Source organism: Chionomys nivalis, chromosome 1 (genome assembly GCF_950005125.1).
Source record: "Chionomys nivalis chromosome 1, mChiNiv1.1, whole genome shotgun sequence".
Classification (NCBI taxonomy): Eukaryota; Metazoa; Chordata; class Mammalia; order Rodentia; family Cricetidae; genus Chionomys; species Chionomys nivalis.
In genome coordinates, this window is record NC_080086.1 from 31481171 (window position 1) to 31496262 (window position 15092).

General features: G+C 46.0%; 1 protein-coding gene across 6 annotated transcripts in view; it reads left to right on the forward strand.

Annotated features, from left to right (window-relative positions):
* Cacna1c (calcium voltage-gated channel subunit alpha1 C) overlaps window positions 1-15092 on the forward strand; it is a 562741-nt gene that overhangs the window by 401300 nt on the left and 146349 nt on the right. For all 6 annotated transcript variants that reach the window (XM_057773598.1, XM_057773572.1, XM_057773590.1 and 3 more), the window contains exon 9: window positions 3774-3946. In XM_057773598.1, the coding sequence (XP_057629581.1) occupies window positions 3774-3946 (173 nt within the window). The remainder of the gene's footprint in view (window positions 1-3773; window positions 3947-15092) is intronic.

A 15092-nucleotide genomic window follows, 5' to 3' on the forward strand; every position in this document is an offset into this window, starting at 1 on the left:
AGGAAAGGCTAAAGTGCGCCCTGTGTGTTCCACTCAGGATAAGGTTGGCATTCCAAATGGTTTTTATTATAAAGGTAGAAATCCCAAGATTTTGGTTACCTGAGGACGCTGCATCCTTTAAATGCAACCCTCACATATCCAGAAAGGCTTCATTCTAATGAGGCCACATAGTGTGAAAAGAACATTCGTCTCTTGGATGCATTTCAGAAATCTCCCGGGTTATGTAGTGACCCTCATATCCACCCTATGCAAGGCACAGGACTGGCGCCAGGACAGGTAATGACTGGATTAGAAATGCGTTCTCTTCCAGACATTACAGCCCCCAGCCTATTAGAACCCAAACAACAGTGACCGTCAGACTTTTGAAACTGCACTTGAAGCTGTGGGGAGGGGAGTGGAAGCCTGTTCTCTGAAATCTGGGCCTTCGGATATGTCTGTACCAAGGATCTCTTACCTGGGTAGCTGCCCCATCCTTTTCCACATCAGGAGACAAGCATGTCTCTAGCTTGAAAAAGCAAAGTCTCTGATGGGTGGGAGAGTTACAGCCTGAAAGTATTCCTGGAATATGATGCCACTGTCAAGACAGAAGGCCCAAAGCGAGAAGGAGGCCAGCAGCGCTGTGACAGGAGCAAGAGAGGTGGCCACACAGAACAGGTTCTCGCTGTTCAGTGGTTATGTTCCCCCAACTCATGGTGGGCAATGTACTGGTCAATACTGGATCGCCAGTGCAAAGTACAGAGCTAGATTCCTGCTAGTGAGTATCTGGCTACATTTGGCCACCCGTTAAAACATAGCCCTACGTGTGTTTCTGTCCACGACTTAGTAACCTATTCGTTAACATTAGACTCACAGCCATCGGCACTGGAACTTGTGCCTGATGGGCTCATCTAACACACATTTTCTCTGTAAGACATGTCACAGCCTTCTTGCTCATCAGAGCTGTGCTTGGGGCCTTTTCAACATCAAAATCTCTGATAAATAGCACAAAAAATACACAAACAGAGGAGATACGGAACTAAATAGACTGACCCTAAAGAAATTTGCTTATGCTATGGCAACTGAATTAGGAAGAGCACCTTACCTTGTCTGACCTCAACAGGAAGTGACTTTTTTTTTTGCTATTACATGCATATCTGCCTACACATGACTGAACATGCCATGAACATTGATTAGGGAGTTGTGAACAAATCTTAGCAAACCCAGAAATAGTCGAGTTACTGTTATCTGTTCAGTATTGATTTTCAAAGGGCCTCGTGTCCCATGTCATTAGCCCCAACCACACCCTGTTGCATGTTTTACCAGACTGAGCCCGACCCCCCCCCCCCTTCCCATGTTTTATCTTGGCCATTGCTAGTGACAGATGCATTCCTGCCTTGTGACAAATCCCACAGTAGTAACTGATGGTCTTGCTGGCTCTGGCCCCTAGGCTGGGCACAGCCTGTCAGACTGGGGTTTCATGTCTTCATCAGCTCAGACTCCAGAGCAGGCATATAGCCGGCATCCAGGAGAGGAAAGAGACAGGGGCTGTCACCAGTGCATCACCACCACGTGCAGCCTGGAGTTCCATGCAGTCACAATCTGACTGCCCAGATTTTGATAGTGCCTGCCCATGGTACTCTTAAAGCCCCATGATGCCTTGCTGCTTGGACCACTGCTTGTGGCTCCGGAGATGGAGACAGTGAGCTTCCACTCCGAGGGCAGATGCTGTGGAATAGGACCAGGACTGATTCCTAACTCCAGCTGAATGTGGGACCTGTTCTTCCAAGGCTTTAAGAGGGATGATGGGCATCTTAAAACCAGAGATGGAACACTCTGAAATTGTCCAGAGGTAAAGGACTCCTTTAGCGATTTTACTCAAACCCACTTTAGGACAAATGGGCAAAGGAAAGCACATGGGCATAGCAGAAAGTTTCAGGAGAGGATCCTCTAGGTGCCAGGTTTTTAGTTTATTGTTTCTTTCCGTACGGAGGGGTTAGGCACTCCGAAACTGTTGTCTCTAGAGAGCAAGGTTAAAGCAGAGGAGGTTTCACCATATGTAAGGCAAGAAGGGGCTGGCATCTTTCCATGGCCACCCCAAAAGCAAAAGCAAGGTGAGCCAAGCCAGATCCTACCTTCACCGTGATCTGTCAATCCAGCGCCTCTTCCCTGGCATACAACTTTCTGGGAAGGAAATAAAAGTGCCCACTGGTTGGCAGGAAGCCCAAGAGATAGCAAATTCAATCCGATTATAATTGGACTCAATCAGATTTGAGAAGAAAATTCAATCTGAAGCAGAGCCTTGTGAAGGAGGTAGTTAAGAAGATTCGTTAGCTCGAGAGCCCCCAATTCTCCCAATAAAAACCTTCCCAAGGTTCCTCCTGGGTCTCAACTCCGGTTCACCGCAATGGCGAGAGTGCTAAAACCGAGCTCTGAAGTACCAGGGACAGAAGGCAAACACTAGGCAGGTGGCATGAGGTGACAGAGCCTCCCCTGTATGACACTGGGCTTCACTGAGCCTTTTGTCCCCCGAAGTTGTTGGTGATGGTGACATGGCTACCTCCAAGGCGCCTTTGCTCTGTGGCACCGAGCTTGTACACGAAGCTCTGTAGGCTGGGTCCCCTGCTGGTTGTCCTGAATCAGGCTCTTCCTGAGAAGAGAGGTGGGAACCATGGCCCAGGACTGAGTCAAGACACCAGAGAAGTCACATGCACACCCCTTTCCCCACCCTGCCAACAAGGACTCCATTTGCAATAGGTCAAAAACCCAAGCAAACCAAACTCCCCTGCCACCCGCAGAAAGTAGGCGTTCACACTTGCTGTGGAGCTGGCTTGTTTGCCATTGCCTCTGCTCCACATGAATTCCGAGTTAGAAAAAAGAAGGCCTACGTCAGAGACAACTGAGGAGAGAATGTCCTCTATGCTTCGTTCTTCCAGCAAATCCCAGGCAAATTACAACATCTCATGATCATTGCTTTAAACTGCAACATTAACTTTGAAACCATCTTTGTTTTACATATTTTTCTATCCTGGATAGATTACTTTAACCTAGATGGCAGGCCACAGGATATTTTCTTGTGTTTGGAATCCTTATGGGTAGCCATGTAGGTTGAACTCCCTCCAGGCATGCTAAGAACAGTAGAGTGAACTGTAGCCATGAAAATAGAGATTGAGAAAGTCAAACCCTCTGGTCCCCTAGACAATGGGGTACTGGTAAATCTTTACCACCCTTCTGTGGGGAAACACCCGGATCAATTACATACATTGGCCAGTTTTCATGGTGTAAATATTCCGAATTCAGCTGTTATCATACTATCAAGGGGACATTGCTGAAGCCAGAGTTGGGAAAAGAACACATTATTTCTCTGAGACCCAGTACAAGTAAGTGGGATCTGTCATCACTGGGTCCTAATAATCTGTCATTTGCAGATGTGTTGTCATTTTTTTAAAGGTATGACCTAATCCTGGGTGACACATGTTTCCTAGTTGTAGAGAGCATTAGTGTGACCGTTTGGAAGGGGTCTCCAGGCTTTGGAGAATAGCTGTTACTCGAGGGCAAAACAATTATGATCTAGAAAGTGAATGAACATCCTTCATCCCCTTAGATTTTCCTGGCCTGTGTCAAGAGCATGCTCTCAGTGCTCCCCCTCTTGTGGGAGTGAAGACAGAAGGGGGTGCTGATTTGCACAGGGTTTGCCACACTGAGAATTAATACCTGCTTGTCTCTCCTCTCCATCTTTCCTCCCGGGTGGCCCTCTGTGCTGCCCCGTGTACCCACTCCCCTCCCTCTCACACCAGAGAGTTTTCCAAAGAGAGGGAGAAAGCCAAAGCTCGGGGCGATTTCCAGAAGCTTCGAGAAAAGCAGCAGCTAGAAGAAGATCTGAAAGGCTACCTGGATTGGATCACCCAAGCAGAAGACATTGACCCTGAGAATGAGGATGAGGGCATGGATGAAGACAAGCCCCGAAACAGTGAGCAACTATCTTCTCTTTGAGGGGGTCTGGGAGTTGGGAAGGCCAGTAAGGAAGGAAAAGGTGTTTCACACCAACCTTTCTTTCTAGCCCATAACTGATGTGCTTGGAGGAATAGTCTTCTCAGTGATTGCTGTCATTTGCTACTCATAGGCATTAGTCAGAAGGGAAATAACTGCTATTAATGTAGAAATCTCACATTCCATTTAGAAGCTTTGTGTAAGGAGAGTAAAGCTTGCCTCTCCTGTGGGCTCTGTCCCTTAAGGTGGGTGGGGCAGACATCCTGTCCTTGTTCCTCAGGAACAGTTTCCACTAGCCAGCTTCTTAGGAAGTTGTGTACTTGGACAGGATTCCCTCTGCACTGGCAGAGGCCTTCCAGGTCCCCCCCCCCCCCAGATTTTTCTAGAGGAACAGAGTGAGCATCCTCATTGGGTCGGTAAGTTATAGTCAAGGATCTGAGGAAGTGCTCCTGGGAAGGCTGGAGCAAACACGGAGGAATTCCACAGAATCCGTTGAGAGTATAAACACCGAGCCAAATCTCCTCCACTGGATTTTCTCATGGCAGATTGCTGGAGAAACTAGAGCAGGATAAAAATGGGAAAAACAGGTGACTGTAAATGTTTAAGACAACAAATCATGGGAAATCAGACTTAAATCTGATTAGCCCAGTCTTTTCCAAGTGGGATCCCTGCATCAATGGTGGCAGCTGGAACTTAGAAATGCAAACTCTCGGGTTCCTTCCCAAACCCACTGACTAAGGAGCCATGGAGTGAGTTAACCAAAGACTGTGGTGCCTGGTGAGTCTTATAACCTTTGGGTTAGCTCTAACTACTGTACATCATAATGGATCTTTCTTTGGACCTCCAGCTCCCGAATAATGACAAAAAGACTTTTTATTAATTATGAAAGCTTGGCTTGGCCTAGTTCCCAACTAGCTCTTAAAACTTAATTTAACTTAACCATTTTATGTTCTGCCACGTGGCTCATAGCCTCTCCTCAGTATCATAAGTCCAACTTCTTCTGTGCCTGGCTGGTGAATCTCCTGCCTCAGATTCTTTCCCAGAGTTCAGAAATCTCTTCCCAGAAGTCCCACCTATCATCTTCCTGCCTAGCTATTGGCCCTTTGTTAAGCCAATCAGAAGGTGTCTTAGGCAGGTAAGATAAAATAGAGCCACATCTTTATACCGTGTACAAAATGATTATCCTAACAGTACATTCTTCCTGTGACCTTGATCTTTGTGGATTTAATACCCTGTGTCTTCTCCTGTGTTCAGCATTTCTCTTACATTTTGTATTTGAATAGTTGTGTTTCTGTCCTTTCAAGCAGCATGGTTTAGAGACAGATTTTCTTAAACATTGGGTTTCTCAAGCCCAAAGCCATGCGGGTGAGGGTAGCAAGACAGAATCTGCCTCTAAGCAGAGAGGGACTCAGAGGAGATTCTGCACGAGAAGAAAAGGTGGAGGAAGAAGACAGCCAAAGGTGCAAGCAGACTCTCGCTCTCTCACTCCAAAGACTGATGTAATAAACCTATCAACTGCTCCCTTCCCAATAACCCTGCTCAAGGTACAAAGACAAAATTAAAACACAGAAACAACAAGGGACTGGTAACGACGTAATTTTATAACCCAAGGAAGCCTTCATGCTCCACTAAGTAGCTTTGCAGGCTGGAAGATGGGGCCTTTGATAGATGATTACAATGAGCAACTATGCCACTGAGGGTTTTTCTGGAAAAATGCATGGCAGCCTCTGTTACACTGGTGATGGAACCATGGCAATTGATTAGTTTGTGGCACTGAGTGGAATAGTACAAAGTTCGTTGGCCTGTGAGTCACAGAGGAGCTTACAGAGGGGTTGACGCCTTGGCTCTCTCTGCCCTTGCTCAGGATTAATCGGGATACATGTTTTGTTAGGATGTGTCATGTAGAAACGGGTAACACTCACAACTTGCTTCACAGCCAGTAACCATACACAGAGACACATGATTATGTTGCCTTCTGTTAAATTAAGAGCTTCTCCATCTTGCCCTTTATAGGAGTGAATTCCAAAGAGTGTTCCCGGCATGGAGCATACCTTGTTGTTGGAGCAGCTTACACTAACAGGATTGTCCAGTAGGTGGTCACTGCTAAGGTTTCCTGAAGCTCAACTTTGATAGGTTAGATTTCAGTGTAGGTGTATCAAAGAGTCCCACAATAGTCTGGAATGGAGGTTAAAAAAGGATTATTTATTTCTGGATAAACTCACAATAAGGGTAGCAATCCACAGTCCTCTGTGTATGCTGGAAACTAGGAACTGAATCCAGATGGTCTGCGAGCTTTTCATCTGCACTTATAGTACCTGAGACCACACCCACGGTGGGCTGGTATCTAAAAGACTATTGGCTGAAGGAGTTGGCTATTGGCTAAAGGAATTCCCACAACACTCCAGAGAAATACCTGCCCCCCCCATACTGCTTCATTATGGCTGGAGAAACATCTGGAGTATGCTTCTTGTCCCAGGTCAGCCATGCCCTAGGAAAACTGGAGTGAGATTCTAGATCCTACATATATGATAGATGGAGGGACTGTTCCATGGGGGGCGCGGGGGTCAGGGGAACAAAGATCCAAAGAAGCAAGAAATGGAAGGTACACTAGTTACATGTGATAAAGGGGATGTGGGACTCCAGAACAAAGCTGGAGCAATCATAGGATTCCCAATAAATGTGGAGTAGATGTAATTTAATGATTGAATTCAAGGAAGACCTTGCAAAGAGTAGACCTTTAGTTCATTTGTGGATGAAGAAGTGAACTGGATTCTATGTTTATAGACAGTTTGCTATTTATATGTAGTTTATTTGAAGAAAGGGCAATTCTGTGGCTTGGAATCTGTAGTCTTCTCTTTAGGACTTCATGGTTTGTTCTTTGAAAGAAATATAAGGGAATAAACGCTTGTGTTTTAATTAGCTTCTGAAATGTCTAAAAGATTACACTGTGGGATTTTTGCCAGTTCTTTTCAGTTCAGAAATAAAATTGTGTGTGTGTGTGTGTGTGTGTGTGAGAGAGAGAGAGAGAGAGAGAGAGAGAGAGAGAGAGAGAGAGAGAGAGAGAGAGCAGGAGACTGTGAATGTATGTGTGCATGCACATGCATGAAAGACATGTATATCCCTGTGTGTGGATATATGCACACACCTTCACATGCATGTGAAGGACAGGGAGGACGGGTTAATCTCAGGTATCATTCCTAAGGACCCATTCGCCTTGTTTTCTTAGACAGGGTCTTTCACTGGGACCTGGGGCTGGTTGATTAGGTTGGCTAAAACCTGTAGGGATCTGTCCATCTCCACTTCCTCATCCCTAGGGTTACAAGTGCTTGTGGCTCTGTCTGGGTTTTTGCATGGATGCCAGGAATGGAACTCAGGTCCTCAGGCTTAGGCAGCAAGCCCTTTACCAACTGAGTTGCCGCCCCAGCTCAGAAAGTAGAGCGATGTGTGACTACTTTATCACAATTCTGGTGACTGTGCCCCAGCCAGCATCCCTATCAGCACAGACCATTGGCCACTGGTGCCAGTCACTTGGAGGCAATGTTCACTGCTTTGTGGGGGCAGCTCCGTGACACATGATTGTGCAGTAGCTGAACAAGCCTAAGTGGATCTGTCAGTCAACTTTCCTAAGGAAAAAAAGTGCAGAGCGAGATTTTTTTTCACTTACAAGATGAGAGAAAATTATGTAAACTATATGTAAACAGTTAATTCTCTATAAACACAGACTCCAGTTATTCTTACCATTCAGCCATCCAGGTGTAAATTAGATGTCTACTCTTACAGGCACTGTTGTTGGCACTGGCGATAGAACCACGAGCAAAGCAGTTAAAACTCCCTGCCTTTGGGGAGGTTCTATTCTAATGGGTGAAGGATAGATTAAACTGTCAGAATGGTAAGTCTCGAGAGGTTGTGGTGTTAGATGGTCATGGAACTCTGATTGATTTGAAGATTAAAAGGAAACACACAGATATTTGGGAAGAGATCATTCAGAGAATGGGAAGGGTGATGTTAACAGGAGCTTGGCTGCTACATTTGAGAGGAAAAGGGGCTCATGCAGTTAGATCTTGGTGGAAGTGGGGAAGAAAGTGGTGGAGAGGATGCCAAGGGAAGCTGGGAGAAGTCTGAGCCATTTGTTCACATGAGGACCTGGATTTGAGCTGGAAGTAAGCCAGAAGCCACTGGAGGTTTTGAGAAGAGTATGATGTGATCTGACATGCATCTAACAGGATCCCTGTGGCCACCATCCCTGTGTAGAGTGAAACGGAGGCCACCAGGGCAGGGGTTAGCTGAGAGGACACTCCCTGGGAGATGATGGTGTCTTATCTTGGCAATAATGGAGGTAGTAAGTTCAAAATTCAAGATGACATCATTTGCTGACAGATAAAATGTGGGACATGAGAGAGAAAAGTCGATGATATTCCAAGTCAATGTAAGAATGGGATTGTCCTTTACTGGCAGAAGGAAAACAGAGCCAAATGGGGCAAGAATATGAAGAAAGACAAACAACTCAGACCTTTAGGTTTAAATGCCTGTCAAATGTGCAAAAGGAAATGTTAAGTGGGTGACTGACAATAACTGAGTTCAAGATAAAGCGTTAGCGTTGGGCTGTAATCTGGGAGGTCAGCCACATGGAGAAGGCATTGAGACACACTTGTTTGGGTGACACTGGGCTGTAATTTGGGAGGTCAACCACATGGAGAAGGCGCCGAGACACACTTGTCTGGGTGACCACATGGAGAAGGCGCTGAGACACACTTGTCTGGGTGACATTACTAGGAAAGAATAGCTAGAGAGGAAGTAAAGTCAAGAACTAAGACTGAGGTTTGGAAACAAGTTGATTGAAAAAAAAGAACCTGCCGAAAAGATTTGCAAAGTGAGACCAGAGAACTAAGAAACAGAGGAAGCGTGGCAGTGCTGCTGAAGACCAGCGGGATGAGGAGACACTGGCAGGAAACACTGGCCGAAATCTGGGCCCACTCATTCTCATTCCTCAGTCTCTTGAGTTCCAGTCTGCTTTAGGATGGCCTCAAGCATGACCTGGATTAGCTGCCAGAGATCTAATGACTCAGGCCTTCGTATCATACAGGAGGGAGGAAGAGGCTCACTCAATCAGTCCAGTGTATCTGTGGCCCAAACAAGACCATAGCCAGATCCCAGTCTTTAGTCATGACCCCATCATAGCCATGTCGGCACCGGGCCTTGCCACACAACTGCTCATAGACAGCCTTGACAAAGAAGGACACGGTAGATACTCAAGGGCCATCCCAAGACACAAGAAAGGGACATGTGTAGCTTCTATGTGAGGAAACAGTCTTGGTCTCCAAGTTCCTCTTCTGTCTGGTAAAGACCAGGACAACAATGAGATCTCGCTGCCCTGTTGACTGCCTCTAGCCTTCTTCTAAGGCTCCAGTGAAGACTCCTTTCCAAGGTATCCACTGAAGACTATTGCTGATGCTTCCAGCTCATTGTCATTGGTGGAGAGGCCCCGCTCCAATCACATAGTCCATTTTCGGGTCCAGTCTCTATTCTGATGGAAGGCATTCGAGGGAACAGCTGGGTATAAGGTGTTGGGGAGCCAGCAACATGGCCCAGCAGGTGAAACTATTTGCTGAGCACACCTGGAAACCCATGTTCCATCTCTGGAACCCATATATGGTTTGGAAGGAGAAAAAACAGCTCCACAAAGTTGTCCTCTGACCTCCAGACACCTACACACACACCCATACAGACTAATGCAGTTTTTAAAAAGAGAGAAATGGGAATTTCTTCTCTTCAAGATAAAAAATAAATGCATCTGTTAAATGTTTACTCATATTGGAATTTCTCTCTCATATTACTAAGACAATTTAAGTATGGACCCAGCCTTCTGAAACTTACTGTAAGATGCATGTTTATTTGGATGAGCAGTAAAGATAAAGATGGACACACAGTAGAACCAAACATGGAGTTTCTACCCAGATAAGGAAGATTAAATATTTGTACCAGTGCTGGTTGGTAACGTGACTCTGTAGAGTCACTTTTGCAATCATCATTAACCAACAGAACCACATGCCTGCTGTGTGCCCCACAGGACTCAGGATAATGCATTATTGAAATACAGAAATTTGAGGGCCCAGGAGACTGCAGTTGCCACAAAGAGCTCCATGCAGTTTGCAAGCATAATCTGAATATCATTGATTTATATTAGATACGTGTCAAGGACATAAACATAATCATTTGATCTTTTTTTAATTAATTTATTTATTTATTAAAGATTTCTGCCTCTTCCCTGCCACCACCTCCCATTTCCCTCCCCCTCCCCCAATAAAGTCCCCCTCCCTCATCAGCCCGAAGAGCAATCAGGGTTCCCTGCCCTGTGGGAAGTCCAAGGACCACCCACCTCCATCCTGGTCTAGTAAGGTGAGCATCCAAACTGCCTAGGCTCCCACAAAGCCAGTAGGTGCAGTAGGATCAAAAACCCATTGCCATTGTTCTTGAGTTCTCAGTAGTCCGCATTGTCCATTATGTTCAGCAAGTCCGGTTTTATCCCATGCTTTTTCAGACCCAGGCCAGCTGGCCTTGGTGAGTTCCCGATAGAACATCCCCATTGTCTCAGTGTGTGGGCACACCCCTCGCGGTCCTGAGTTTCTTGCTCATGAATCATGTGATCTTAAAACATTTTTTTAAAGGTATAGTCAGCATTTCCCTGGGTCTACCTTGATGCCAGGGCTCGTCCCACATCTCCTCCGGTTAGAGAAATCCATAAAGGATCTACTCAGATCTCAGGAGACATTCCACTTCACTGTTTTCCTTGCTTATCTTGACTGCGCAGTCTGAAGCCAGCATGCTCCAGAGCCACCTTGCTCCCAGGAGACAGAGGCTATCAAAGCCAGATGCAGGTCCTATGGCACCAGAAATTCAGATGAGACCCCCCCCAAGTCCTGAAAAGTAGCCTTCAGAATTGGGTAATGAAGTGGGAGCCACAAATGGGAAACCACTTCCTGGACAAATTATTAGAGAAGTCAGCTTTCTAACTGAGTCCCAGACGCCCACAGTGCATGGGTGGGCTCTGGTGAGGTCATCGGGATAGACCAAACCCAGAGAATTTGTCCAGATGCCCTATAGGGGAAAAATGTAAAGCTAAGTGTCAGCCATTGACTCCGTTACAAATAAACAAGCATCTACTGCAGTTGAGAGTCATTCTTAGTCCTCCCTCAGACTGACAGAAACTACTCCCATCGAAGATCTTCAGGTCTTTCTAGTGAGATGGATAATGAACAGATGGGCTTTTTGAGGGATTCAGGGTGAGTTTAGATGGTAGTTCACTTAATCCAGGCTGGCTTTGAACTCCTGATCCTTCTGCCTCTACCTCCCAAGTACTGAAACTACAGGCATGTGCCACCATGCCCAACTTTGATAACCTTTGATAAGATTAAATGTCTATCATTTCCAGAAACATATGTGTGAATTCTGATAAGTTTCTTTGTTTTGGCTTATTTTACACACACACACACACACAAAAAAAAAATGTTAAGACTTTTTAAAGTTTCTGGACATAGGACTTCTGGCTGGCCCTTAAATCTTTCACTAAAGATAAGTCATCAAGGGTATGACAATGGCCATTGTAATCATGAACTCAGTGATGCACTCATAAATACTGGGCCAGTCATGAATAGGGTAGGGCTCTTGGGGCTCTATCCCTTCCCTGATGAATGATTGGCTGCTGATGGGTTCTGGAGGGTGGTATTGTATTCGGATGTGCACCCAATGGTGAGCCCACCAGGATCCATTGGATTGTGTCATACCCATGGTCACTCAGAGGAGTGCCCTAGTTGGATTCAGTGGATCACGAAACAAAAAGACATGGATATGAGAAAGGAACTGTGGGGAATGAAGGCTGGTGGGAGCATCAGGGAGCAGCGAGAAGTTGGGGAGTGAGAGTATTCAGAATGTATTACATACAGTTGTCAAATAAATTTAATCAATAATAATAGAGGAAAAATAGTCCACGAGACTGAATTTAACTAATATGCCCCAGGCCTCACTCTGAGGACTCCTATGTTCAGAAATCCAGCACCTTATGTGGGAGAGCAGAAAGTTACTTCAACCAGCTAGGTTTGCTGCTGACCTAACCTGCTTCCATGCTTGTCAGGCTGGCACTAGGGGGAAAGCTTTGGTTGCCCTCCTCCGTCCCAGGGTACACATCAGCAGGTCCATCCATTGCATGAGCAAGTCACATGACTCATGAGACGTGACCGTGGTGTCCAGCTATCATGTTAACAAGGTCCTCCAGAACTCTCTCACACAGGTGCACACACACACACACACACACGCATGCCAGGCACAGGATGGAAAGAAATCAAGAGCCCATTTTTTGTTGGAGTGTTCATTAGCATCTCCCTGTATTTATTAGTTTCACTGAGGCCAGCTGGGTCCCGCTAGAGTGGAAGCTGTGATGTCTTCCATGCCCAGCAGAGGCAGAGGGTGGACAGGTGCTAAGCATGAAATTGAGTCCGTGGCAGAGGGTCCCTGTGGACAGGTAGGTACCCAGCTTACTCTGCCCCTCTGCATGGATATGGAAGTTAAGGGTCAGCTGCTAATCATGAGGCGGAGTGCCCGTGTTCCCCCAGGAAGATCCCAAACTTTCTTGAAAACTGTAGCCCTTCATGTAGAGCCTATGGAGGGTGTGACGTCATTTCTATCTATCTAGGATTTCCACAGTCCCTTCTCTTGTTCTGTGAATTCAAGTCCTTTCCCGTGACCAGAGGAGTTGAGAATTTATTAAGGCAAGAAAAACCCCCACCCCAGGAAGGCGCTCTCCAGGGCCACCCCTCACTATTGACCATTGGTAGTTGATGGGTGCAAATCATCCTTTCTCTAGTGTGCAGCCATTGCTAGGTTTCCCATGTTCCAGTGGATGGCCCTACACCTGGACACATATGGGCCGCACTAACTGGACTTAATGAGTTACCCAAAAATTAGACATGAAATTTGGAGGGGAACATGTTGGTGGGATTTAGAAGGGAGAAAATGGTGGCTAGATAATGTTTCATTGTATGCAAGTGCTAAAAATTTCAGGGGGAAAAATATGTATGTATGTATATATGTATATATACATATATATAATTATATTTTCTAATGGGATTATTGGAGTTTGGGGTCCCAGCACTGTGTTGGAGTAAAACTAGTAAGTGGTTGAGAAAATTGGAAGCTTGTCCCTTCAGGCCCCACTCAGTAACTAATCTGCAGTTTGCCTCTCCACACTTGCTTGCTGGTACATAGAGGAGGAAGAGCAACTGTGAAAAACACACCTTCTAGCTCTGGTGAGCTGTTGCCATGGCGCTTGGGTCATCTATGTTAGCTTTAACCCTAGGTGTCTTGGTCAGACCTGGAGTGCTCATTCTAGTCTATCAGAGCGCTGAGGCATTTGGGAGTCTAGAATCCTGTCATCTCTAGACTTCTGGAATGGCATGGGATCCCTGCACAGCAGTCTGTGCCCCCAAAGCCACCTTAAGACCCAACACACATCCAAGTTTCTCTGCATGGGAAACCTAAGCCACCTGGACTAAGGTTAACTTTAAGCCTTCCTCCCCTCTCCTGCCGCCCCTCCCTGAAGGACTGCATTGCTCCCCCACCCCACCACCCCGAGTCCAGCATGCTTGTCAACCTGCTGCACAGTGCTTCCTAAATGTACTTGTGTCTGTTTGCATGTTTATCCTATGCTGTGCTGGGCTGTCCATTCTTAGAAGCAGCACCTCTGTCGGCTCAGCACTAGCAGAGCCTGGGGCAGTATGGATGGACAGTAAATATTGGTTGGAAGCAGGGACTTGGACCTGTCTTGTCACTCTCTCAGATCTGAAACCAGAGTAGGCTGGATTTGATTCAGCTAAGGATATATAATGCATCCGATCTGTAAATTAATTTTCCATCTTCCATTTTGTTTATCTGCCAGCCTTTCTTTTACACTTCTCTAAAGGCAAGACTGTCCCACAATGCTTCTCTCTTCGCACGCTTGCCTTTTTTTGCCTTCGTCAAATATGTGAGGGTTGAGCGCTGGAAATATCTCTCGCCTTTCATCCTGTCTCAGGAACGCCAGCTAGCCAGCCAAGAATAGCTGTCAGCAAATGGTTAAGAGGCAAGTGAGGCTAGATGCCCTGTGCTTCCTCGGGTCCAGAACACTGAAGGCATTTTAGGCCTGTAAGGCCGGTCTCACTGCGAGGGGTCCTGAGGTTTGATTCCATCCACTGTGTGGTCTTCAGCACGCTGCTCATCCACCCACTGCTGGCAAAGGACAGTGATTTATGGAGTGAGTGTTATCGCCAGCTGAGAACCAGTGAGATCTCTGCTATACCTCCTGGATGGAGTGGAAAGCGACCATTTTGGTAATAAATAGAGAACAGCATCTAATTTGTACATTCCTCTTTCCGTAGCTAGGCCTAATCTGATCAGTGAGACTGAAGGGAATTGTTGATAACCAAAAATTATTTTCCATGTCTTAATCTGGCCAGGAAACTTCACTCCTAATGGAAATGGCATATTGCTCTGGCAATAGTTGGGAATGACATTTGTCATTAGACTAACCCAATTGTTGCATATTGAAAAATACGCTTAGACTATAATCTACTTAAAACCAATCGGGAGCTGAAGCCGGGCATCACCCTGCTCCTGATCTCATTGCTTCACAGAATCTAAATCTCTTTCTAGTTAAAACACAGAAATCCGTGGTAGTAGTCTTCCAAGATGTCAGCTTGACCTCACTGATGAGCTGGCAAAGCCAGATGGCCAACCGCAAAGCCCAGATGGTGGTCACAGATAACTTTCCTGACATGCTAGAGATGAGACTAAAAGAGCAGAACACTGTCTCTGGTACAGCCTTGGTTCAGCGTAAGGTTATAAAAAAATCATAATAATCTAAGTCCAGTGTGGTGGCTCACTTGGGAGGCTGAGACAGGAGGATTGAGAGTTTGAAGCTGTAGACAGGCCTTGTCTCTAAAGAAGAAAAAAATCAAGAGACACAGAAGGGAGTTTTAAAAGCTCTCTTTTCCCTGTTGGACTTAAATCTTGATGTTAACCGAAGTTTGAGACTTTTCAGTCTTTTCGCAAGGCCTTGAGCATTTCCAGGATGAGGCCATTCTACGGGTAAGTTTCTC